Source organism: Arachis stenosperma, chromosome 5 (genome assembly GCF_014773155.1).
Source record: "Arachis stenosperma cultivar V10309 chromosome 5, arast.V10309.gnm1.PFL2, whole genome shotgun sequence".
Classification (NCBI taxonomy): domain Eukaryota; kingdom Viridiplantae; phylum Streptophyta; class Magnoliopsida; order Fabales; family Fabaceae; genus Arachis; species Arachis stenosperma.
Window position 1 is genome coordinate 113,941,593 of NC_080381.1, and position 26,313 is coordinate 113,967,905.

The 26,313-nt window shown below is 37.2% G+C and overlaps 1 protein-coding gene across 1 annotated transcript in view; it reads right to left on the reverse strand.

The window, feature by feature from the left end:
* Positions 1-233: 233 nt before the first annotated feature.
* Positions 234-26,313, reverse strand: part of LOC130981119 (alpha-galactosidase-like) — a 74,479-nt gene continuing 48,399 nt past the window's right edge. The window contains exons 7-9 of the mRNA XM_057904742.1: positions 1,171-1,259; positions 1,001-1,052; positions 234-344 (exon numbers count right to left, since the gene is read on the reverse strand). Of these exons, the coding sequence (XP_057760725.1) occupies positions 234-344; positions 1,001-1,052; positions 1,171-1,259 (252 nt within the window). The remainder of the gene's footprint in view (positions 345-1,000; positions 1,053-1,170; positions 1,260-26,313) is intronic.

Consider the following 26,313-nt stretch of genomic DNA (forward strand, 5'->3'; position numbering starts at 1 on the left):
GAGACTAAATAGCAAATCAAAGAGTGAGTACTCACAGAGTACTAAAATATATAAATTAAGACTAATCTTTTTTTATCTTCATCCTTTCTAAAACTCATGAATGATAAAATAATTTATTTTTAGTAAAAAATTCACTAAAGTACACATTTTTTCTTTAAAAATTACTTCATTTTTTATCTATATAAATCATATGATTGCAAAAAATGTATACTCAAAGTAAACCGCTACCGTCTCTAGCGGTCTAAGCACGTATCCCAATACATATAAATCGCTATTGGCAGTAGCAGTTTATGGTCAAGTATCAACAAACAGAAACTGCGACAGTCTCTAGCGGTTTGTGTTCCCTATTCGCATGTAATTCGTTGCAAGTTATAGCGGATTATGTGTTTCGGTAAACTGCAATAGTAATTTCTATAGATATATGAAATAATATATTTGCGTCTTCATATTTAAAACAATGCAATTGCATAAATTTGAAAGGTAAATAATTTATTTATGTAAATTGCCCTAATAATAGTGCATATAAGAATAGTATATCTAGTTATATTCGTTTTTTATTATTATTTACATAATTAATATAAAATATAAATATTTTTGCTATGTGATATTATGTAATTATATATAACTATTTTATAGCGGGAGTGCATTAAAATAAATTATACTATTCCTCTATTATTAGATAGAATATGAAACTCGTTTTATATGATTTAATTTTACTTTCTATTAATATATAGTATAAAAGATATATATGTATTAACTTAGTATACAAAAATATTGTACAAATAAAATATTTTTGTTATCGACGTCATTACAAAAAACCTAATATAGCAAGCACATGAAAAAAAAAAGAAATTGATAATGCTAACAAAAAAATAGCTCAAATTTATTTTATTTAATATTTATTTATTATAGAATGTATTAAATAAAATAAAAAATAATAAATTTTAATAATTTTTCACTAATATTTTTTTATTATTAAATATTTTTAAAAGAAAATGACCTCCAAACCATTATTACTTTTCACCTTCTTTTCTTGAACTCCTAGTTTATCTGCAGTATATAAGAAAGTAAATAGCTTAAAAGGCATTCATTCATTGTCTGCAATTTTTATTATTATTATTGTTGTTGTTGTTGGTGTTGTTGATTTTTAGCTTTTTCTCTTGCCTTGGTTTATTTACAGCAATAGCTTCTAAATTGCTTAGGAGTTCCTTTGTGGTCTTATCAAGGGCTCGCGTATCACAACCAATCAATAGAGGAGCCTATAAATTAAAAAAAAAAAAAAGCAAAATAGTTATAATATTGTTTTGTAGATTTTTAGCAAATTGATGGTGGTTTAATATCTAATAATTTGGGAGTGAAATTTATTCCTTTTTGCAGGTACCAATTTTTTATTAGTGTATCAAAGCGTCTTCAATTAGACAAATGTTGAAACGAAAAATAAATTAAAATTTGTAAAAGAATAAAAGAAGATTGAAACGACGAATTCGAAATGGAAATTGATTGAAATAAAAAAGATTGCGTTGAAATTTTAAGAAAGCAATAAAGACGCCTTCGACTGAGTCAAAGGGCTTTTGGCATGAAAATTAAAAGATACTAAAATATAAATTGGATTCAAAAAATAAACATTGCTTGAAACCTAAACTTGCTTAAAAGATAAAGTTTGCAGAAAGTTAAATTGAAAAGATAAAGACATGGAAGAAACTCTACAGATAATTAACTCGAAGCAGATTCAGAAAGTCTTTAGGGATGTGAGTGTGCGTAAGTAATTTCTGAAGCAAAGTTCAACCTTTATTCCCTAAAACTTTCTAATATTTATAACCCATTTTTGTAACTGATTATTAATTACATAGTGTTGTCTTGTATGCGCACTCCCAGGTAATCGTTTCCGCTCTTTTGCCCATAAACGTTACCCATAAATTCCTCACATGATGAAAAGCCTTCAACTTCTCTACTTACGTAACCGTTCGATCTACTATTCGAGCAACTATTCGATTTCTCATTCAAATACCTGTTCGACTAGGCCCGTCTGATTTAATAAGGCATCCAGAATCGAGTCTGTGTCGAATAACTCCTAATTAATACTTGCACGTGCTTCTTTTCGACATCTGCTCTCATTTCGAATTAGCTCTTCTTAATCGAAAATCTTTTTTGTTTAACAAATTGCCCCCTTGGATTAATGCGTTTGTCTTCGAAATCATTATTAGAAGATGAAACACTTAATCCAAATTTAAATTTCAATCTCTTAAATCAATAATAATTACCATTTAACTTTCCATTAATACTGACCCGTTTGGCACGTCTCCCACGATTCGCACTTTCTCTCTCTACCACTTCGCCTTCTTTGCAAAGTTACTTCTTTTCTCTTTGAGTTCCTCCTGCAGTAACGGCTACAGTAACATTCCCTTTAAATTCGACACTTCGTCTTTGTTCGATTTTTCTCGAACCCTTGCTTCCTAAACTTCTCTTGCATCAATCTTTCCTGCACAACCCTTATCTTTTAAACTCCCTTCTTCTTTGCTCTGCAATGGCCACTTCTTCATCTTATGCTGCTACCCAAGACAAGGGTAAAGGTCCCATGGTGGCACCACCAGCTCCACCAGCCCTTCATGTGCTGAATCAAGTCAATGATGAAGTCATTGATGACCCACAACTTCAAATCAATGATACCAGAATCCTAATCCCTTTCACGGTAGGCGGAGATACTCAGTGTTTTCTTGGGCCTATCGAACCCCTGGAAAGGGCAAACAAGAAACTACCTTTCTTTCTTAGTGCTCAGGGGGAAGATTTGTTGATCAATCAAGCCCTCGATATCTCTTTCTTCATTAATCAGAAACCTTTCAAGAATAATCCAAAGATTAATCCTCAAGGGACCGACTTCACAGCCTGGCATTAGCGCCTTGCTCCCACAAAAAGCGCTGCTTGGGGGGTTCTGGGGATTTAGGATCTTCTAAGACTTTCCCATTTCTCACCTTCAACTCTCCCTTGGATGATTGGGGCCGTAACTTGTTTCTGGAATAGGACTACCAACAATTTTCTCATTCATTGTGGAATAATTGGTATGTCTCTTTTGGACGTAACTGCAATTATAGGGCTACCGATAAGTCCTCCAGACTTCACTTCTGACATGCAACCCAAACACCAATACACTATTGCCTCCACTTCTTCCTATAGCGACTTTATTGCTCATCACATGGGCGCAGAGGGCACTGCTGTTACATATGATAAGCACGTAGCCTTTCTGTTCTATTGACTAAATGCGATTGTCTTCTGTTCCCGAAGTCTCCAAATGTTGAAGTTTTTCCTTCCTCTGGCCGCTTTGTTGCATGAAGGAAATAACCTTAATTTGGCCAAGCTTCTTCTAAGGCATGTTTTTGAAGAGCTTGGTCAATTTGTAAATTGTCTCCGAAATAATTATTTGATTAGCACAGGTGGCCCTCTTTGACTTCTCCAACTATGACTTAATGCCATTTTTGAAAAATACATGACAAAGCCTGGGAGTGGTGCTACCGACAAACAGCACATCGAAGGTTTTCGATTGGCCGATTTTAAGCCAAATTTCCTAGAAACACAATCGGATGAAGACTGATTCTGAGCTGTTTTCTCTCTTTTTCATTCCTGTAGAGATTTTTACAATGAAAACCTCAATTTCACTCCCTTTATGCGTCGAAATTGTAGACCTGCATGGCTTGAGCGTTTATTCTTTCCAAATGACACTGAGGAAAGTGAACTTGCTAATCGGAGTTGGGCGAATTTACTGGTTGTTCAAGTAATTCCTACAAGGCTGCCCCAACACAAAAAGGAAAAACTCAAAGTGACCCTGTATGCCCCTCATTTCATAGCCAGGCAACTATGCTTCTCACAAGCCATCCTAACTCCACTTCCTCGAAACAACAAGCCATTTTGCCACATCACTCTAACTTCTCAAAGTGAACTTGATTTTTGCCTCTTGAAAAATCAACAACAAAGAGAGCGTTTCAATTTCCTTGTTTATGATTGCAGTTCATATATCACCAAATCTTGTTTTGAATGGTGGATTGCTTACTATTCCAGGTACAACCGTACCTTAGAGGAAATCTAGGGTTCTACTATTCGAACGACTTCTACTGCTAAAGGTTCTCCAAAAAAATCTCAAAAAAGAAAAGCCGACCCTACAGCCTCCTCACGACAACCGCAACGGAAGAGTCGAAGGACTCCTACAAAGACTTCCAGATGGGTAACTTTTCTACCTATACTCATGCACCTTAAATTGAAATATTTTGAAAATCACCTTTACTTAACATCTCTTGATCTCGATCTTTTCATCAGTTACAATTGCAACCGTCGAGTGAGAGCTCTGATGGAAGTGGGAAATCTATTCATTACATCCTTACTACTTCCTCACAATTAGAGGATACAGCTTATTCGGATTCAGGTCTTCAATTAATTCGAAGGCCAAGACTCATTCTAGTATCATGTCATTTCTACATACATTTCAATTAAGTTAGGATAAATCTTGATTTATGACTGTGTACCTTGTGCATCAGCCTACTACTGCTGCTCAATCAATCACCTCACCCCCGGCACTTAATCAACCTATCAACAACAACAACATGACCAGGGACGGACTACATCTCATGATTCAATCCAAGCTACAGAGTCCGTTCAGCCACTACAAATTGCTTTTCCACCTCCCATTGGGACACAAGTGGTTGATCTAACAACAGAGCAATTCCAACACTCACCAACAGCGAACTCTGAGCACTGGACATACTTCTCCAGTCATCCAGGCTGCACCTTCATCCGAATATCAAGTGGCCCCTGATTCTGACTCTCCATCTCGAGTTGTTGAGACCACTGGCCCTGACTCGGATTCTGCATCAAGAGTTCTGGAGACTCTTTCTTCTCCTCAAAGAACCTCTAGTCCTCTTCAACAAGTTGAATTTCAAAATCCTCCTGGTCAAGGATATGGAAGTTTAGGTGTTTCTTCTAAACCTACAAGTGCCACTTTGGCTAACCTGGTCTCCATCTTAAATCAAGCTATCCAAGAAGACGAAGTGCCTATTCCTGCTCCTATACTTCCTGGTCCTTCATTCGAGCTGAATGTTGATGCTCAAGAACAACTTCAATCACTTCTTAAACTCTTGGACCATCCACTTGCTGCATGGATCAATGATGCAATTCTTAACCAGCTTTTATCTGATCTTCTGAATTCTGCCTTTGAATTTTCGGCTCCAACTCCATATTTTGCCATATTCCACCAATTCAAACAAATTACCAACAACAGCGTAGCTACCCAGAACAAACTCTAAGAAATCGAAAATGAGAAAGCTAAGATCAGAACTGAGGCAGAAGGCTATACTGCAGCTCTGCAACCAATCAAAGCTTCTCGTAAAGAATTCGATTTGAAAATTTCTCAGGCTATTTCTGTTCAGGCTCATTATGATAGAGAAGAGATAAAACTTGAAACAGAATTGGCCCAAATTAATGAAAAACTTGCAAAAATTCGCACGAGAAGAGCTGATATAGCCACACCTCTGGCCACTGCCCAGCAAGAATAACAGCAACTCATTCAAGATATTGTTTCTATTGAGACCAAACAAGAAGAATGTGGGAAGCAACTTGACAAGGTCCAATATGAAAAATTTAGGCACACTGAGGCACTTTCAACTCTGGATCATGAAAGGGTAAAGCTACGCTTAGACTTGGCAAAACTCCTGGCACCTCATACTTCTTCTTAGATTTCAATATTTGTGATAATTTCACTTTCTTTCTGACTTCTGTACCTTGCCTTTTAATTTAGCAAACAATAATATTGCTTTAAGTATTTTCCATTAATTAAGTTAATTACATTTCCCGATTTGATATCTTTGATCCGATATGCATTTCCTGCATACAATCTTATCACTTGGAAAGAACCTTCCCAAGTATGGGACCATTTGCCAAGAAATCTTGATTTTTTTTCATTGGCAAAATAACTTTTAAAACCAACTCACTTATACTGAAACACTTTTCTCTTATTCGACGATAATAACTTCGAGCGACACTTTCTTTTTGTCGAATCATATTCTCAAGTGCCAGTATCCGCTCTGAGTCTAATTCAACTCATCAAACATTGCATTTCAGTAATCATCGACTGGCAAATCATTTTTTTTGACACCCTTAAAGTATTCAAATTAATTTCTAGTGGCAATACAACATCATGGCCATAAACCAACTTATAAGGTGAAGTACCTGTTGAATCCCTTGGCAAATTTCGATAAGCCCATAATACTTGGCTTAAAGTTTCATGCCACGTTCGAGGTCTATTCCCGATTTTTTTTTATTAAACTTATCAGAATTTCTGCTTCCACTTGCCCATTAGCCTGTGCATAATAGGGAGTTGAAGTAACCATATTGATATTCCTTGAGGCTGCAAAATGTTTAATTCGTTGACCAGTAAACATAGTCCCTTGATCAGTGTTCAATGTTTGAGGAATTCCAAATCGATGAATTATATGTTTCTCAATGAAATCTATTATTTTATTTTGACCAACTTCTATTAGAGGAACTACTTCAACCCACTTAGTGAAGTAATCGATTGCTACCAAGATAAATTTATGTTATTTCAATGAAGGGGGTGAATCAACCCAATCAAATCTAAAGCCCAACATCTAAATGACCATGGCTTTATTATCGAATGCAACTCAGATGCTAGAATCTGCTGTATCGAACCATGTTTCTGACATTCCTGACATGCCTTTGCATAATCGATACAATCTTTTATCATGGATGGCCAATACACGTGGTTGCGATATAACACCCATTTCATCTTCTTTCCAGCTTGGTAGGCCCCACATATTCCTTTATGAACTTCACCCAAAGCAATATTTTTATCATCTTGGCCTAAACATCTCGACAAACTTCCATCGATTCCTTTTTTATACAACTCATCAGCCATTATGACAAAATTCATCACCTACAATTTTATTTTTCTTTTAACTGGGGTGCTAGGATTCTTCAAATACTCAGCAATAGGCTTTCTCCAATCATTATCTTCCTATTCATCTATACACAAAGCCTCTCTTTCATCGCAAGCACTAAAATTTGATGGACACTAGCCAACTTTTTAAGAGTTTCTGGACCGATTCTATATCTCAAAGCAATTTGGGCTAACTCATTAGCAATTTCATTTTGAATCCTCAGGATGTGAACCAGAGAAACTTTTCGAAAGGAGGTTAACAACTCCCAAGCCGTTGTTAAATATTTTTGCAACTTCTCATTATTGCATCTAAACTCCTTCGATAACTGCTTTAAAACTAACTGTGAATCCCCTAGTATTTGGAATTCTAAAGCCCCTATACTAATTAATATTTCAAGACCCAAAATTAAAGCTTCATGCTCTGCCACATTATTCGAGCAAGGATATTTTAACTCAAATAAGAATTCTGATGGAATCCCCTCTAGTGAGATAATAAGAATTCCAACCCCTGCACCATCTTTATGCTTCGATCCATCAAAATATAACTTCCAATAATCAACTTCAATGTCGATTACATTTGCGCCCTGGTCATTCAGATGATTCAAATTGTCAACGAGAAAATCTGCAATGACCTGACCTTTTACAGCTTTGGCCGGGACATACTGTAAATCAAATTCTATCACATCCAACATCCATTTTCCTAAACGCCCTCGTAACATTGGAAAACTCAACATATATTTGATGAGATCAGTTTGTGCTATAACCTTCACCGATTTAGCCACCATGTAACATTTCAATTTTATATAGGCATAGTATAGAGATATACACAATTTTTCTATCAGGGAATACATTGTTTCGATATCAGTTAAAACTTGACTAAGATAATAAACAGCCCGTTCATGCCCATCCTCGTCATCTTGGGCTAACATACACCCAATTGTATTTGTAGATGCTGTGATGTATAATTTTAAGGGCTCATGTGGGCGAACATTCACCATAATCGGAGCTTTAGATAAATAAGCCTTTATCGAATCGAACGCCAATTGGTGCTCATTTGTCCATTCGAACTGTGAGTCATTCTTTAGTTTCACTAAAGGTGCAAACACTCGAGTTCGGTCTAAAAGATTTGAAATGAACCTTCTGAGGTAATTCACCTTTCCTAGGAAGGATTGCACTTATTTTTTTGATTTCGATGCAGACAATGCTAATATTGCTTCGGCTTTGTTTTTATCAATTGCAATTCCCTTTTTTATGAACAACAAAACCTAGGAAATTCCAAGACGATACACCAAAGACACATTTCAAAGGATTCATTTTTAACCCTTTCTTCCTCATAGTAACAAATGCCTTCCTTAAGTGATCAATATGCTGATTCATCGAAATCGATTTGACCATCACATCATCGATATACACTTCCATAAATTTTCCAATATATTCATGAAATATGGCATTCATCGCCCGCTGGTAAGTTGCACCAGCATTTTTCAAACCGAAAGGCATAACCACCCATTCATAAGTGCCTAATGCCCTAGGACAACGAAAAGCAGTTTTAGACACATCATCTTTCGCAATGAAGATTTGGTTATATCCTGAATAACCGTCCATAAAACTTAAAATTTTGTTTCCTGCTGCATAATCAATCAACATATCTGCAATTGGCATAAAATATTCATCCTTTGGAGTAACATTATTCAAATCTCTGATGTAACACCCTACCATACAGAGAATTATGCTTAAGTCATAATTCAGAGATGGCAAGGTATTACGACCTCTAAAATAAAAATTTAGTACGTATAGTAGTATGAATGATTGATTATAACTAGGAGCCTTTATAGAAAGAGGGGTAAACAAAAAAATCGCAACTCAAAAGCGCAACACTCTGATCGATAACGTAACGAACAAGGATAACCAACGCGAGATTATATATGTACAAAGGAGTGTCAAAAACAGGAATATCAAGACTCAAAATCCGGCTGCGAAGATAACCGGTTTGAGCATAGCAATATATACATATGATAAAATAAGGACAACCCCAAAGGAAACCCAAAGGGACACAAATACAGAAAACTATTCTCCAAAATCTCCTATAAGAGGAGTCATCACAGTTTGTATTATTTAATGGAGATAAAAGTATCTAAGCAAAATATATAAACCAAAACATAGTCCCGAGAACAAAGGATCTTTGCAAATCTAGAAGTCTCCAGCATGCCTCAGCGGGAAACCTCACGTCCTGCATCTGAAAACCACAAAATCCGCATGGGTGAGAACCAGAGGTCCCCAGCATGGTAACAGCTTCCACATATATAATACATAATAATAGAGAAAAGCCGAAGGCAATCCAAGAACTTCCTCCAGATAATTCAAAGCTTATAAACAAGCTAAACCATATAAGGGCATCTGACTAAAGATTCTTCAGTCTAATTAATGCTTCCCTTTCCAATTCCTTCAAACCTACCAACCACCAGCAGGAGTATAATGTAGCAAACACAGTTATATCAAACAAAGAATATACAAATAGGAACAGTTAAGGCATTTAGACAATTAGCAAGTAATATACAGTCAAATAGGCAATCTCAAACAATTCATATAGTATGCATATGATGAATGCCTGTCCCTAGTGGCTGATGATATCATCTGTCGGTTATAGAGCCAACCCGACAAGTCTTGGCAGTTAACCATTGGACTGTCCCTCTGTCGTGTCTCCCCAACTTGAGTCATACTCAATATAAACTTGATCATAATCATGATCCATATCCATCACCCTCACTGGTGAATATTTATGGGGGTGAGCTCATCCGGGGCTTTCACAGTGCCCGGCCACCTTGACGACATAGGGTCAAAAGAGCTTCAAGTCTCAACCTGGAGCATGTGGTGGCTAGCCACTGCTTTCTCCCAGGGAAACTCTCATCTCCGATAATGGAAGTGCAACATTCACAATTCATTCAACAGCATATATATGCATTTATACTAGCCATAATCATGGCTCCGCCGTAACATGGCAATAATCCAGCCATCCGGCTCATGGTTAAATCCATAACCAGCCACCCGACTCACGGTTAAATCCATAACCAGCCGTTTCATTAACAATTACAGCCTTTCGGCCCATGGCATAACAAGCACTTCCACCACCATCCTCCGCATCTCACATAATCATCTTTGATCCTCATTGATCATTCATTTTTCCCTTGCTTCACTCGTAAGTTACCACATTCACTAGCCCTTCTTCTCATAGCTAAACATATCATAATGATTTAATACATAAGTGGTGAGATCGGAGACTTAGAAGTATGAGATTTGGCTTTGAAAACTCAAAAATCAACTTTGGGATGAAAATAGGGCCACGCATACGCGCACTCCACGCGCACGCGTGGATGGCCTCGAAAACTCATCGACACGTAAGCGTCATGCACGCTAACGCGTGGATTGAAAAACAGCCAAGCGACACGCACGCGTCAACCACGCGTACGCGTGGGTGCTCTCGTGCCCCAGGCACAAAGCTGGCACAGTTCTGGCACAACTCTCTGGAAAATGGCTGGGCATTGGGTGCAGCACAATCGGTGCGCCCGCGCACATCACGCGCATGCGCGGATGGCGCTTTCTGGAAGAACGGCGCGTACGCGCCAAGTGCGCCCACGCGCAAGGGTCATTCTGCTAAAAATTTTTCTAAGTTAAAAGCTGCAGAATTCACAAATTTAAACCCCAATCTTCCAACGGATATAACTTTCTCATTTTAAATCGTTTTTCACCCGTTCTTCGAATGGCATGGACATCCCGGATCCAATTTCATTTCTAAACAGATTTGGAACCAAACAGAGATCTGTAGTCCAAGTTATATCCCATCAAAGTATGCCCAAAAACTATATTTTTCATACAAAACCACAAAGTGCCATTTGCAAAACAAGCCATTTTCAACTCTTTTCAAAATCAATCTAAACATGCCAATTTTTATCCCTTTTCTTTGAAATCAATTAAAATATATCAAATTCAACATCAAGTCTCCTCAACTCACACATTGAGACTTTACCACAATTTACAAAATCACTATCTCATCATTTTAACCCACTTCACCCAAGTGGCTCAAACTCAAACATATTGACATATCATATACTCTTCCTCATGCCAATTCTCAACAACACCAATTCCAATAAATCATCATTGTACACAATTAATATCATACTCACCATTAACATGGTTCAACCCACAATTCAACCATAACCAATCATCAAGCATATATCACAACATGCATATTTCTCATACATCATACCATCAAGGCATCATTAATCATCATCACATATATGACCACATTATATATATCAACCATTCAACAACATCAACAATTCAATGCCTATCTTAGGGCCTCTAGCCTAAGTATTTCCTACCACATTACATATTAGATACGGGAAACCAAAACCATACCTTAGCCGATTTCTCAAGCTCAACCGGAGCACTTCCAAATCACTTATTCACAAGCTCTCAAGTCCTTAAAACCTCCAAAAACAGATTTTTTACCACCAAATCCCTTCTTAAGCTTTCCAAAATCACCAATCAAGCTCCAATATTCACACATACACAACCTAAGCCACAATCATCATACCCATACACAACATCTCAATACCCAAACATCATAGAACAACAAATTACACTAGGATTGAGAATCTTACCACACCCAAGGTCCAAGGAGACAAGATTAACCTTCTCCTTCAAGAGAGTTGGGTCCTATGACATCAAAGAGCCTAAAATCTCAACATTTTTGCTCATAAAACTCGAAAACAAGGCCGGAATTTCGAAGAGCAAAACGTGGCTTACCTCAAGATTAATTGTATGGGTTTTGTAGAGCTCTCCGCGGTGAACGCGTGGCCACAAATGGAGCGGCAATCGGAGCTCTAGATCAAAAGTTATGGTGGTTTGAAGATCAAGTGGGAGATAGAAGTTTGAGAGAGTGTTCTTCCCCCATTCTTCTCTTTTTCAGCGTGTGTGTGTGTTGTGTGAGGAGAGAGAGTGCTGAAAACTAGGGTTTTGGTTTAGTTATGTTGGGCCAAGGGCCCACTTTGGGTCCGGTTGGCCCAGTTTGGCCCGTTCGGTCCAATCTTGGTCCGAATTCTATAAAATTGGTACCAAAATTCTCGTCTCAATCTCCTCTATCACATTTAGCCATAAAAATCAAATTTTGGACTTTCTAGAATAAATTCTCATTTATGGGTTAATTAGCCGTTAATTAACCGGGTTTTACATCTGAAATCGATGCATACCCTTAGTTTTTCATTTTTCTTCATAACAGGCACAATATTCGAAATCCATTTGACATAATGTGTGGTTTGAATAAACTTTGCTTTAATCAAACGTTCTATTTCTTCTTTAATCTTTTGATTGATTTCTGGAGCAAAACGACGGGGGTTTTGCTTCATAGGTCGAGCATTTGGTTTCAATGCTAATCGATGCTCTACAAGAGAACGATCGAGACCAGGCATCTCATGATAATCCCAAGAAAAATAATCTTTAAATTCATGTAAAAGATGGAAAAGTTCAGTTCGAAAAGGATCAACAAGACCTTTACAAATATAAGTGACTCGAACATCATCAAGAGACCCTAAATTAATTTCTTCTAAGGGATCTTGAGATTCGAATCCTTTAAAATGATCATCATCTTTTACTGAATGCTTTTCGAAACCCAAAGGTTCTAAATCATAGATGCAATCAAAAGATAAATCCACATATTCATTATAAATAGAACATATTTGATCTTTTGCTGAATTATCCATAGCATTATTTTCAATATAATGAAATTTCGCTATCAAATCAGTAGTTTGACTCGAAACAACACTTGTATTACATAAAGAAGAAGAACTAACACCATGACTAAACTCGATCGAAGGTACCAAGTTGTTACAACTAGAAAAAGAACTTATATTCCTACATGATTCTACTTCATCAAAAGAACCACCTTTATTTCCTACAGAAAGAGAATTATTTAAATAATTATTTAAAGTTACCAGGTAATTTGAAATATCCTCAACCTGGTCCAGAGAGAAATCCATCAACAAACTCTAAGAGAGACATGCCCAGCCAATCGGGCTCACATCCAACTGTGGATAGCGCAGCTTTACCGTCAAACCTTTCGAAGACAGATAACAGCCTTCGCAATTGTAAGAGTTCAGTGTCTTGTCAACATTCAAAGGCTTCAGCTTAGGATTATACATCCTGAAATCAACATGCAGTTGTTCGACATAAAGATTCGAATTTGCCTTAATAACTTCAGGCTTGCCATCCTCCGTCCAAAGAAGTACACTTTGATGTACAGTAGAAGGTACAGCTCCCACCATGGATCCAATCATGCACCAATAAAGCATGTTAACTTGCTTTTGATGGCACTACCACGAACATAGTGTTTCATTTAGATGAGCCAACCTTCACTCCCAAAGTGACAAGACCTTTTGCTGGCGTTGAAGAACCACTGAAGTCTGTCACAGCAATGTTAATGGGGACCAGATAATCAGGATGTTTCCCCACCTTCATCAGCATTCTTTCAGGCAGGAGACTTATTGCTGCTCCCCCATCAATTAGAACTTTATTTACTTTGATCCCACTCAAAGTAGTAGTGATATGGAGTGGGCAAAGATGGGATTTCTGCCTTTCAATAGGCCTTAGAAAATAACACGGTTCATCCTCATATTGAATGAAGGAAAAAGCTTCTTTGGCTTCCATATCATAGTCTTCCTCTGGGTCGCCTTCATATTACCCCAGATAATCAGTTGGAATAATCAAAATTGTTCCAACCATATTATCATCCCCTTTTTCGAAGTACTCTTCATCGACATCAACTTCCTTGCCTTTCTCGACCCCCAAGGAATGATCTATTGCTTTGCCTTTCTCCATCTTTACAGGAGATGGAATTCCCTTCGGGCACGTCTCTCCATCAGAAGGAAAGACAATTCGAGAATGAGCGGAAGGTGTTGCCCCCTTGCTTACATCTGCTTGAGGCTTTTTATTTTGATTAATATTTCTTCTACCCCTACCTCTTTGGTATCCTTTAACTCTAAGGACATAAGGACACATCATGGTCCTTAATCTTTTGCTGTACTAAAAAGTCTAGCAGGCCATCCCCAGCTCAAGGATACACAGATTGAACTGGTGACTCAAAATCATCAAGAGCCACATCAAATTCGTAAGATATACCAACCATATTCACTCCAAAATATAGTTCAACGAATCTAGCATAAGCATCAAAAGGATCAACATCGACCTTCATTTCCTTCTTACCATCATCTAACTTTAGACGTCCTTCCATTATAGCTTCCTGAATTAAGTCCCTGAAACGAACATAACTGTTAGTCGAATGTTTAGTTGCTTGGTGAAATTTATAATAAGGTTTCCCTTTCAAATCTTTCACCACAAGTAAGGTTCTACCCTCAGACAGAATTAACTGTTTATCTTTAAGCAACACGTCAAAAATTTGATCAGATTTTGAAATATCAAAACTATATTTCTTTCCATTTTTCAGTTTTGAATCATTCGACTTTTCATTACTAGGAAGCTTTTTAAGTAAAGAACAAACATATAGAGGATCTTTTTTAAGTTCGGCCATATCAATCTCTGCCTCGAAATCGAGTTCCTCTTTTGAAGACTCCATAGTCAAATAAGTGAATTTCTCTTTTCGGGTAAAAGGTTTACTCTTTGATTTCTGCTCATTCCTATGTTTATCCTTTTCTTTTTTCATGAGTTTGACCTGACGAACCTTTTCATCTAAATGGGCTAAGTCAGGAATATGCACATTAAGCAACTTTTGACGCATATAAAATCCTAACCCCATAACTGTTATTTTCACAACTTCACTCTCAAGTAATGACACATAGCACCTACTTCTAGAATTTTTGAAATGTATCATGTAATCGTCAATGGTTTCACCATCTTCACGTTTCAAAGCAACTAGATCAGTAACTACCACATTCAATTCCCCTCGATAAAATTGAGCGTGAAAAGTAATTTTCAACTGATTCCATGTCGTTATCGAATTTGGTCTGAGATTCAAAAACCAAGTAAATGCAATCTTCGTTAACGAAGAAGGAAAAAAATCATTTTTAGATTCTCATTATTGGCTAGGTTTCCAATTTCGACCAAATATCGAGCAACATGTTTAGTAGTTGAGTCTCTAATTTTTCCAGCAAATTTTGTGATTATCTTTGAATTTTTCACCCCTCTTAGAACTTCAGCCATTTGAACAACTTGAGGGAAAGCAGACACAAAATGAGATTGATTCATAAAACCGACATTTAAACAAACTCGATTGAGCACTTCTTCCACAATTCTGGTGACTTGATAACGTTCACCACCATGGTTAGCACATAATCTGGCTAGAAATTCATTAGCATCTTGACCACAGGAAACTACATGAGGATTTTCTCTATTTAAAACATTGTTTTCATTTTGAAACATATTTTTGAATCCTTCATTATTTTCCCTAGCATTATGCCTTTCACCTTCCTCATAATCTACGATTCGAGCAATACGTTCGACTTGTCTAGCAAGACGTTCAAATTTCGATTCGTGATTAGCCATCATAGGATTTAGAATTGTGGTCATTTGTTGAGTCAACAAATTGACTAAGTCATAATATTTTTCCTCTACATGCTGCCTGGTGCACGAAATCACAATCACACTTTTGCAATTCCGCACAACTAACCAGCAAGTGCACTGGGTCGTCGAAGTAATACCTTACGTGAGTAAGGGTCGATCCCACGGAGATTGTCGGCTTGAAGCAAGCTATGGTTATCTTGTAACTCTTAGTCAGGATATCAATAATTCTCAGATTTGGTTGTAAAAAGTAAAAGAACATGAAATAAATACTTGTTTTGCAGTAATGGAAAACATGTTGAGGTTTTAGAGACGCTCCATCTTCTGAATCTCTGCTTTCCTACTGTCTTCTTCTTCATGCACGCAAGGCTCCTTCCATGGCAAGCTGTATGTTGGGTTTCACTATTGTCAATGGCTACCTCCCGTCCTCTCAGTGAAAATGTTCAACGCGCTCTGTCATAGCACGGCTAATCATCTGTCGGTTCTCGATCATGTTGGAATAGGATCCATTGATCCTTTTGCGTCTGTCACTAACGTCCCACAATCGTGAGTTTGAAGCTCGTCACAGTCATTCAATCCCTGAATCCTACTCAGAATACCACAGACAAGGTTTAGACCTTCCGGATTCTCAAGAATGGCCGCCAATGGGTTCTAGCTTATACCACGAAGATTCTGCTTAAGGAATCCAAGAGATACACACTCAATCGAAGGTAGAACGGAGGTGGTTGTCAGGCACATGTTCATAGGTGAGAATGATGATGAGTTTCACGGATCATCACATTCATCAGGTTGAAGAACAAGTGGTATCTTAGAATAGAAGCAAGCGTGATTGAATGAGAAACAGTAGTAATTGCATTAATCCATCAAGACACAGTAGAGCTCCTCACCCCCAACCATGGGGTTTAGAGACTCATGCCGTAGAAGATACAATATGAAATGTGTAATGTGTCATGAGGTAAAGATACAATGTCAAAAGATCCTATTTATAGTGAACTAGTAACCTAGGATATACAGAAATGAGTAAATGACGTAAAAATCCACTTCCGGGGTCCACTTGGTGTGTGCTTGGGCTGAGCATTGAAGCTTTCATGTGTAGAGACTTTTCCTGGAGTTAAACGCCAGCTTTTGTGCCAGTTTGGGCGTTTAACTCCAATTTTTGTGCCAGTTCCGGCGTTAAACGCCGGGAATTCTGAAGCTGATTTGCAACGCCAGTTTGGGCCATCAAATCTCGGGCAAAGTATAAACTATTATACATTTCTGGAAAGCCCAGGATGTCTACTATCCAACGCAATTGAGAGCGCGCCAATTGGGCTTCCGTAGCTCCAGAAAATTTACTTCGAGTGCAGGGAGGTCAGAATCTAACAGCATCTGCAGTCCTTTTTCAGCCTCTGAATCAGATTTTTGCTCAGGTCCCTCAATTTCAGCCAGAAATTACCTGAAATCACAGAGAAACACACAAACTCATAGTAAAGCCCAGAAAAGTGAATTTTAAATAAAAACTAATAAAAACATACTAAAAACTAACTAAAATCTACTAAAAACATACTGAAAACAATGCCAAAAAGCGTATAAATTATCCGCTCATCACAACACCAAACTTAAATTGTTGCTTGTCCCCAAGCAACTGAAAATCAAATAGGATAAAAAGAAGAGAACATACTATAGACTCCAAAATATCAATGAAACTTAGCTCTAATTAGATGAGCGGGACTAGTAACTTTTTGCCTTTGAACAGTTTTGGCATCTCACTTTATCCTTTGCAGTTTAGAATGATTAGCATCTATAGGAACTCAGAATTCAGATAGTGTTATTGATTCTCCTAGTTAAGTATGATGATTCTTGAACACATCTACTTTATGAGTCTTGGCTGTGGCCCAAAGCACTCTGTCTTCCAGTATTACCACCGGATACATACATGCCACAGACACATAACTGGGTAAACCTTTTCAGATTGTGACTCAGCTTTGCTAGAGTCCCCAATTAGAGGTGTCCAGGGTTCTTAAGCATGCTCTTTTTGCCTTGGATCACTTTTTATTTTTACCCTTGCCTTTTTGTTTAAAAGGGCTATTGGCTTTTTCTGCTTGCTTTTTTTTTGAATTCACTGCTTTTTCTTGCTTCAAGAATCAATCTGATGATTTTTTAGATTCTCAATAACATTTCTCCTTTTCCATCATTGTTTCAAGAGCCAACAAGTTTAACATTCTTTAATCAAAAAATTCAAAAGACATATGCACTGTTCAAGCATTCATTCAGAAAATAAAAAGTATTGTCACCACATCAAACTAATTCAACTAGTTTCAGAGATGAATTCAAAATCCTGTACTTCTTGTCCTTTTATGATTAAAGCATTTTTCATTTAAGAGAGGTGATGGATTCATAGGACATTCATAGCTTTAAGACATCAACCTTAAATTTCATTAATCGTGAATTAAGAACAAGACTCAAAAATAAATATAAGATAAGACTAATAGTAATAGAAAACAAAAATTTAAATGACTCTAAAATAGACTCCTAATGATAGAGGTTATCACAGAATTAGGACTCAATGATGATTGGATTTTTGATGGTTTAGAATTTCACTAATGAATTCTCGTTGTAAAGTATAGTTCCTAAACCAAACAATAATCCTTTCATACAAAAAGTTGTTTGTCACTCGTACAAACCCCTAAATTTATAAACCGAAGTATTGAACCATGGGTCGTTCTCCCTAGGAATTGTAATGAAGTGTTTTGTTATTGGCTGTGAGTTATTTTTGGGGTTTTGATAAGAAACATGGAAGTTAAATGCTAAAAAGTAAACTAATGGCTAAAAAGATCTTGGCAAGGGTTGGTGGTCAAGGATCTCTATCCTAATCACTAACCACAATATGAGAATTGGCAAGGATTAATCTCATTAAATCATCCTCTAACTAGTAGTAAAGGAAAGTCAAATGAGCTATATCAATCCTAGTCCATAAGTCCTAACTCTCCACTAATTCAATTAGTGAGAACTAGAGTCAATGGATCCCAATCATCAATTACTTGGACATTAGTAACTCAAGAGTTCCTAAGTTACCTTTCCAAGTCAAGAACATAAAACTCTACTCTAGAATCCAACCAAGCATTTCATCAAACACTTGGAAGGCATAAAAGGAAAGCATAGTAAATCAACAACAAGAACGAAATCTAACAACAATTATTGAAAGGAATTAACAACAACAATCAAAAGAAACACATTTATTATGAATTACCTTGATTGAATTGAAAGAAAGTAAAAGAAACAAAAGTAGATCTACAACAAAATACAAGAACAACCTAAAGGAAGTTACAACAAAAGAATAGAGGAAGATGAATGTAACAATAAGGAATTGAAAGGTAGAAGTAGAAGAAAGCAAAGATTAAAATCTAGATCTAAGAACTAAACCTAATCCTAATCCTAATTCTAGAGAGAAGTGAGAGCTTCTCTCTCTAGAAACTACTTCTAACTACTAAACTAAGCTAAACTAAAACTAATGGTAACTAACATGTGTTTCCCTCTTCATTCCTTGGGTTAAATAGCATCAGAAATGAGTTGGATTGGATCCACAAGGCTTTAGAATTTGCTGGCCACGTTTTGCTTTAAGTGAACCAGGTGGCAGCAACGGCGCGTGCGTGTACTATGCGCGTACACGTCACCATGCGCGGTTCAACCATAGGAAATCTTATATCGTTTCGAAGCCCCGAATGTTAGCTTTCCAACCCAACTAAAACTGCATCATTTGGATCTCTGTAGCTCAAGGTATGGTCATTTAAGTGCAAAGAGGTCGGCTTGACAGCTTTCCGGTTCTTTCATTTCTTCATGAGTTCTCCAACTTTTCATGCTTTTCCTTCATTCCCTTGGTCCAATCCTTGCCTCCTAAATCTGAAATAACTTAGCAAACATATCAAGGCATCTAATGGAATCAAGGAGAATTAGATTTAGCTATTTTAAGTCCTAAAAAGCATGTTTTCACTCTTAAGCACAATTAAAGGAGAAGTTATAAAACCATGCTATTTCAATGGATAAATGTGGGTAAAAGGTCATAAAATCCCTTAAATCAAGCACAAGATAAACCCTACAAATGGGGTTTATCAACCTCTCCACACTTAAATCAAGCATGTCCTCATGCTTAAACCAAGAGAAAGCAAAGGGCATCAACATTTATTCAATGGAAACTAACTAAATGCAATCTACCTACATGCAACTATCTAAATGAATGCAATTGCTTGGTCAAAATAAATCAATTTCCAAGAAGCATATATGCACAAGGGCTAAGGACTAGCAAGTCTAATCCACAATTGAATTGAGTTATTAAATATTTTTACAAACTTGCATGAGAAGAGATGATCATAGGTGGAAACATGTAATTGAGCATCAAACCCTCACCGGATGTGTTTGCACTCTATTCGCTCAAGTGTTTAAGGTTGATTCTCTCAATTCTCTCCTAATCATGCTTTCTAAGATTTGTTTTTCTTCTAACAATCAACAAATATTTCATGCATGCATACATATATCATGAGGTCTTTTCATAGGTTGTAATGGGGTTAGGGTCAAGGTAGGATGCATATTTGGTTAAGTGAGCTTGGAATTTGAATCTTTGATAAGCTTAAACTTTCCACTTAACCTATATAATAACCTATACAATTAAATTCTACTCTAACTACCCATTCCTCACTTTTCCACATACCCATGCATTTCCTTTTCATTTCACAACACTTATGCATTGATCTTTATTGGACTTTGCTTTACTTGGGGCATTTTGTCCCCTTTTTATTACTTTTCTTTTTTTCTTTCTTTTTCTATTTTTTTTTATTTTCCATATTATTTTTTCTTTTTCTTTTATTTTGTCTTTCTCATTTTTTTCTTTTTTTTTATACAAAAGCATCAATGCATAAGGTTTTACATTTGATTAATACATGAGCATATACCCGATTCCCAATATTTCAAATAATAATACAAAACTACCCTTTTATTCACCCAATGTCCCAAGGTTCCCACACTTGAATGATACTCACATACACTAGCCTAAGCTAATCAAAGATCGAAATTAAGGGATAATTATTGTTTTTCGCTTTAAGGCTTGTAATGTGCTAAAATAAGAATAAGTGGGTTAAGCGTAGGCTCAAAGTTGGCTAACAAAGGTTGATAAAAGGTAGGCCATTTGGGTAAGTGAACTAATCGAAATGATGGCCTCAATCATATAAATGCATGAATACACAAAATAATGGACATAAAGAATCAAACAAATCAAAGATTACAATCATAGGAAGAGAATAATGCACACAAGAAGGAAAATAAGTGGTTATAAGATGTAACCACACCATTAGGCTCAAAACTCACTTGCTTGTGTTCTTAGCTCAAAAACATGATCCATAATATATATAATTCAAGCAAGTTTAATGAGAAAGTTTTTCACTCAAATCAATTGAGGTGTCCTATAGATAGAAATCCTTGAAAAATTTCATTATTTTGACTAAGCTTATTATGTATATATATGCAAAAATAAGAAAATGCAAAAAAAATCGTAAAATCCTAGAATGAAATGCAAAAGTGTTGGAATTAGAAACTTGTCACCCAAAATCGCCGACCGGTCGGACGACCTCCCCACACTTAAAAGTTTACACCGTCCTCGGTGCATTCAAAGATGAGCGAGGGGGTACGGCGATTGCTGCGTGTTCTTAGTCTTGCTTCCGTTATTGCTTGTGGTGCATTGTTCATGAAAAAACAAAAATATAACACCATAAGATGAGAAGATATAAAAATAAGGAAGCATACATTGTTGGAATGAGGTACTAATCACTAGAATTGAGTGAGTGAATTAGTGTGACATTAATGACAAATAAGTGTGTGAATTCTAAATTACTTGGTTTAGAACACACATTAGCATAAAAGGGCGATGTCACAAAAGAAGCATGCACTTTACTCATTCTAGTATGCTTGAGATGCTTTAAGTGAACTTGTAAGGTAAAACAAGCATTAAAGAAGCATGAAAGCATTCAAGCCAAACACATATGGATGCATATGATTATGAAATACAATACATTAAGGTAAATGCATAACATCCATCAAGAAATTGCCCACTCAAAGAGAGAGTTCAAATCACATGGTGGCTAGCTACAACATGTAATTCAAAAGAGTTACAAGCTCGAAGGCAATTCTCATCACTTGGTATTTTTCAAAAGATAAGCATGAAAAACTCAAAACCAAGTAGCAAAATATAACCTCAACATAGAATCCAACAAAGATTGTAAGCATAATGATGTGAAGATAACATCCCTTTTTAGTACTCAACAGCAATTAATGGTAAACAAGAATAACAATCCAACACTTACAATGAAAAGGAAAAAATGAAATGAAAACTAACTAAAACTAACTAATCGACTAACTAATTAACTAACTAAAATAAATGGTTATCCATGGTGTTTGGAAGTGTTGGATGAGGGGTAGGAGGAGGGAAGAAGAAAGGAGAATGAAAGAAATAGAAAGAGGAGAAGAAACGAAATGTAGTGAAGGAAGGAAATCCACGCGTACACACGCATGGCGCGTGAGCGCGGATGGTGGTGTAATGGATGCGACGCGTACGCGTACAGAGTGCGTCCGCGTCGATGGCTTATTCCGAGAGTGGCGCGTACGCGTCATGTGCGCGAGCGCGCAAATAGGTTTGTGCCAAAGGCACAACGTTGGCGCGGCGCAGGCACAACTCTCTGGAAAAATGCATGGAGGGTGGAACTTCTCAATTCACGCGTACGCACGCATGGCGCGCTCGCGTGGATGGTTCAAAATGCTTGATGCACGCGTACGCACGCAGTGCGCGTACGCGTGGATGGTGCTCTGTTTTTTCAAAATTTTTTGCTATGTTTTTTTTGCACCAATACAAGCATTCCAAACCTCCAAACAGCTACCAAAATACCATAAAACCTTATTTAACATACTAAACTACCAATTAAACTCTACCAACTAATCTAAACATGAAATTAAACTAATTCTATCAATATGTACAAAAGAGAAAATGAAAAGAATTTACCATGGTGGGGTGTCTCCCACCTAGCACTTTTATTTATTATCCTTAAGTTGGACTTATGGGGAGCTCCTCCTCAAGGTGGCTTGTGCTTGTACTCATCTTGGAACTCCCACCAATGCTTGGTTCTCCATTGTGCCCCAAGATTTCCTATGGGTTGAGCCAAGTGTTGATGGAGTTCTTCACAAGCTTGGGGCTCCCAATGTTGATCCTCTTTTTTTAATCCGGGATCCCACACTTTGTTTTCACACCCTTCTAGAAGTTGATCATCATTATTGGTCCATCCGGGTGGTGAACAAGATGAATTCTCTATGAAGTGCCCAACAATCCTCCTAGACCCATCTATTTGAGCACTATTCCCAATTCCCACCTTTGTATTCAACTCTTGAAGTATCAACCAAAATGAGCCTTGATTTGCAACGCCAACCATGAAACATCTTTCGCTTACGCTTCATCCCACAAAGAATCCTAAGTTGACCATCCGTTTCAAGCAAGCCGTACTCAAGTGGTACAATAAAGCTAATAGAAATGAATTTTACCCACTCAAGTGAAGGGGTAGATGACAACCTAGGCAAAGATGCTTCCAGCGATCTTGACAAAGCATAACCAACCCTCATCCTTCTATTTCTAAGGACTTCCACCTCTTCACAAGATCTCTTAATCTCAATCCTTTGTTCAACAATTTTATCTAAACCTTTTCCTTTACTAAAATCATAATAGGGAGGGTGAGAAAAATTTACCTCCTCAACGCTTTCAAATCCAACGGGAGAAGGTTCTTCAAGTTCAAAGGATTCTCCACCATTAGGACTTGATGCTTGATCTTCATTACCAAGGGAGCTCAATTCTTTCTCTATCCCATCCAAGTCTTCATATGGAATATGCCTTGGAAGGTGTGCACTTTCCTCCCTAGCATCAATTTCAATCATCTTGGAGGGGTTTTCTTCAACTCTATGTTCCCATGGAGGCTCCGCATCTCCTAAGTCTTCTACCACTTCTTCCTTGTCTTCAACAATTAAAGCTTCCTCCAATTGTTCCAATACAAAGCAACTTCCTTCATTTCCCACCGGAGTTTCCAATCTCTCCTTCATGCTATGTTCTTCATTCGATTCTCCACATGTAGCCATGGGAGTTCCTTGAGTGTTCAAGCATTGGGAGGCTAATTGATTTGTTACCGCATCCAAGGCGGCCGTGAAATTTTGCACATCCCTTTTCATCTCTTCTTGCCCTTGAACAAGAACACCAAGGGTTTCATCCATTAGAGATTGGGGTGGGTAGAAGGATTCATCATTTTGGGGAAGGGTTCATAGTAGGAAGATGGTTCTTCTTGGTAGAGTTGTGGTGGTTCAATATTCTCCACTTTTTCCACTTGTTGCACAACATGCTCCATGGTTGCTTGAAATTGATCCAATGCTTCCTTGAGATGATCCCTTGACTCTTGTTCCGCTTGGATATCATGATAGGGATTATATGACTCTTGGATCGATGGAAATGAATATTCTTCCATGTGAGGTTGTGGTGGAAGGTAAAATTTATCTTGTGGTTGAAAATTTTCATTTATTGGAGGTGGCTCTTGAAAATATTGATGTTGGAGTGGTGGTGGCTCTATATGTGGTTCATATGGCTCATATGGTTGTTGGAATGGTGGATATGGATTAGGGTCATATGAAGGTGGTTGGTAAGAAGGGGCTTGTGAGTATGGTTGGGAGTTATGTTGAGGGTATGGATCATAGGCATATGGTGGTGGTTCTTGAAAGTCACAAGGTGATTCACCATAGCCATTAGATTGATATGCATCATAGAATGGCTCTTCTTCATAGTGCATTGGTGGAGGTTGTTGCCATGAGGATTGATCATATGCATATGGCTCCTCCCATCTTTGGTTGTCCCATCCTTGATACACATCTTCATTGTGGCTTCCATCACCTACAACATAGTTGTAATCACACTCATAGCCAAAATGAGAATTCATGGTGAAAAGAGAAAACAAAAATCAAAATCTAATAGAAAACAAGAGAAACAAAATTCTACAAATAGCAAACAAAACAAAAAAGCAAGATATTCACACTATTCACATATGCACAATAACCAATAACATAACACCATTGCAAGTCCCCGGCAACGGCGCCATTTTGATGATTGGATTTTTGACGGTTTAGAATTTCACTAATGAATTCTTGTTGTAAAGTATAGTTCCTAAACCAAACAATAATCCTTTCATACAAAAAGTTGTTTGTCACTCGTACAAACCCCTAAATTTATAAACCGAAGTATTGAACCTCGGGTCGTTCTCCCTAGGAATTGTAATGAAGTGTTTTGTTATTGGTTGTGAGTTATTTTTGGGGTTTTGATAAGAAACATGGAAGTTAAATGCTAAAAAGTAAACTAATGGCTAAAAAGATCTTGGCAAGGGTTGGTGGTCAAGGATCTCTATCCTAATCACTAACCACAATATGAGAATTGGCAAGGATTAATCTCATTAAATCATCCTCTAACTAGTAGTAAAGGAAAGTCAAATGAGCTATATCAATCCTAGTCCATAAGTCCTAACTCTCCACTAATTCAATTAGTGAGAACTAGAGTCAATGGATCCCAATCATCAATTACTTGGACATTAGTAACTCAAGAGTTCCTAAGTTACCTTTCCAAGCCAAGAACATAAAACTCTACTCTAGAATCCAACCAAGCATTTCATCAAACACTTGGAAGGCATAAAAGGAAAGCATAGTAAATCAACAACAAGAACGAAATCTAACAACAATTATTGAAAGGAATTAACAACAACAATCAAAAGAAACACATTTATTATGAATTACCTTGATTGAATTGAAAGAAAGTAGAAGAAACAAAAGTAGATCTACAACAAAATACAAGAACAACCTAAAGGAAGTTACAACAAAAGAATAGAGGAAGATGAATGTAACAACAAGGAATTGAAAGGTAGAAGTAGAAGAAAGAAAAGATTAAAATCTAGATCTAAGAACTAAACCTAATCCTAATCCTAATTCTAGAGAGAAGTGAGAGCTTCTCTCTCTAGAAACTACTTCTAACTACTAAACTAAGCTAAACGAAAACTAATGGTAACTAACAAGTGTTTCCCTCTTCATTTCTTGGGTTAAATAGCATCAGAAATGAGTTGGATTGGACCCACAAGGCTTTAGAATTCGCTGGCCACGTTTTGCTTTAAGTGAACCAGGTGGCAGCAACGGCGCGTGCGCGTACTATGCGCGTACGCGTCACCATGCACGGTTCAACCATAGCAAATCTTATATCATTTCGAAGCTCCGGATGTTAGCTTTCCAACCCAACTAAAACCGCATCATTTGGATCTCTGTAGCTCAAGTTATGGTCATTTAAGTGCAAAGAGGTCGACTTGACAGCTTTCCGGTTCTTTCATTTCTTCATGAGTTCTCCAACTTTTCATGCTTTTCCTTCATTCCCTTGGTCCAATCCTTGCCTCCTAAATCTGAAATCATTTAGCAAACATATCAAGGCATCTAATGGAATCAAGGAGAATTAGATTTAGCTATTTTAAGTCCTAAAAAGCATGTTTTCACTCTTAAGCACAATTAAAGGAGAAGTTATAAAACCATGCTATTTCAATGGATAAATGTGGGTAAAAGGTCATAAAATCCCTTAAATCAAGCACAAGATAAACCCTACAAATGGGGTTTATCACTCAACAACCTTGATTTTGAGAAGTGGATGCTCCCTCAACTTGTGGGGTATTTGACCCTTCAAGGGAGAACTTCTGGCACTTCAGCTCCTGTAGCTCACGCCCTTGCTTCTCTTGTTC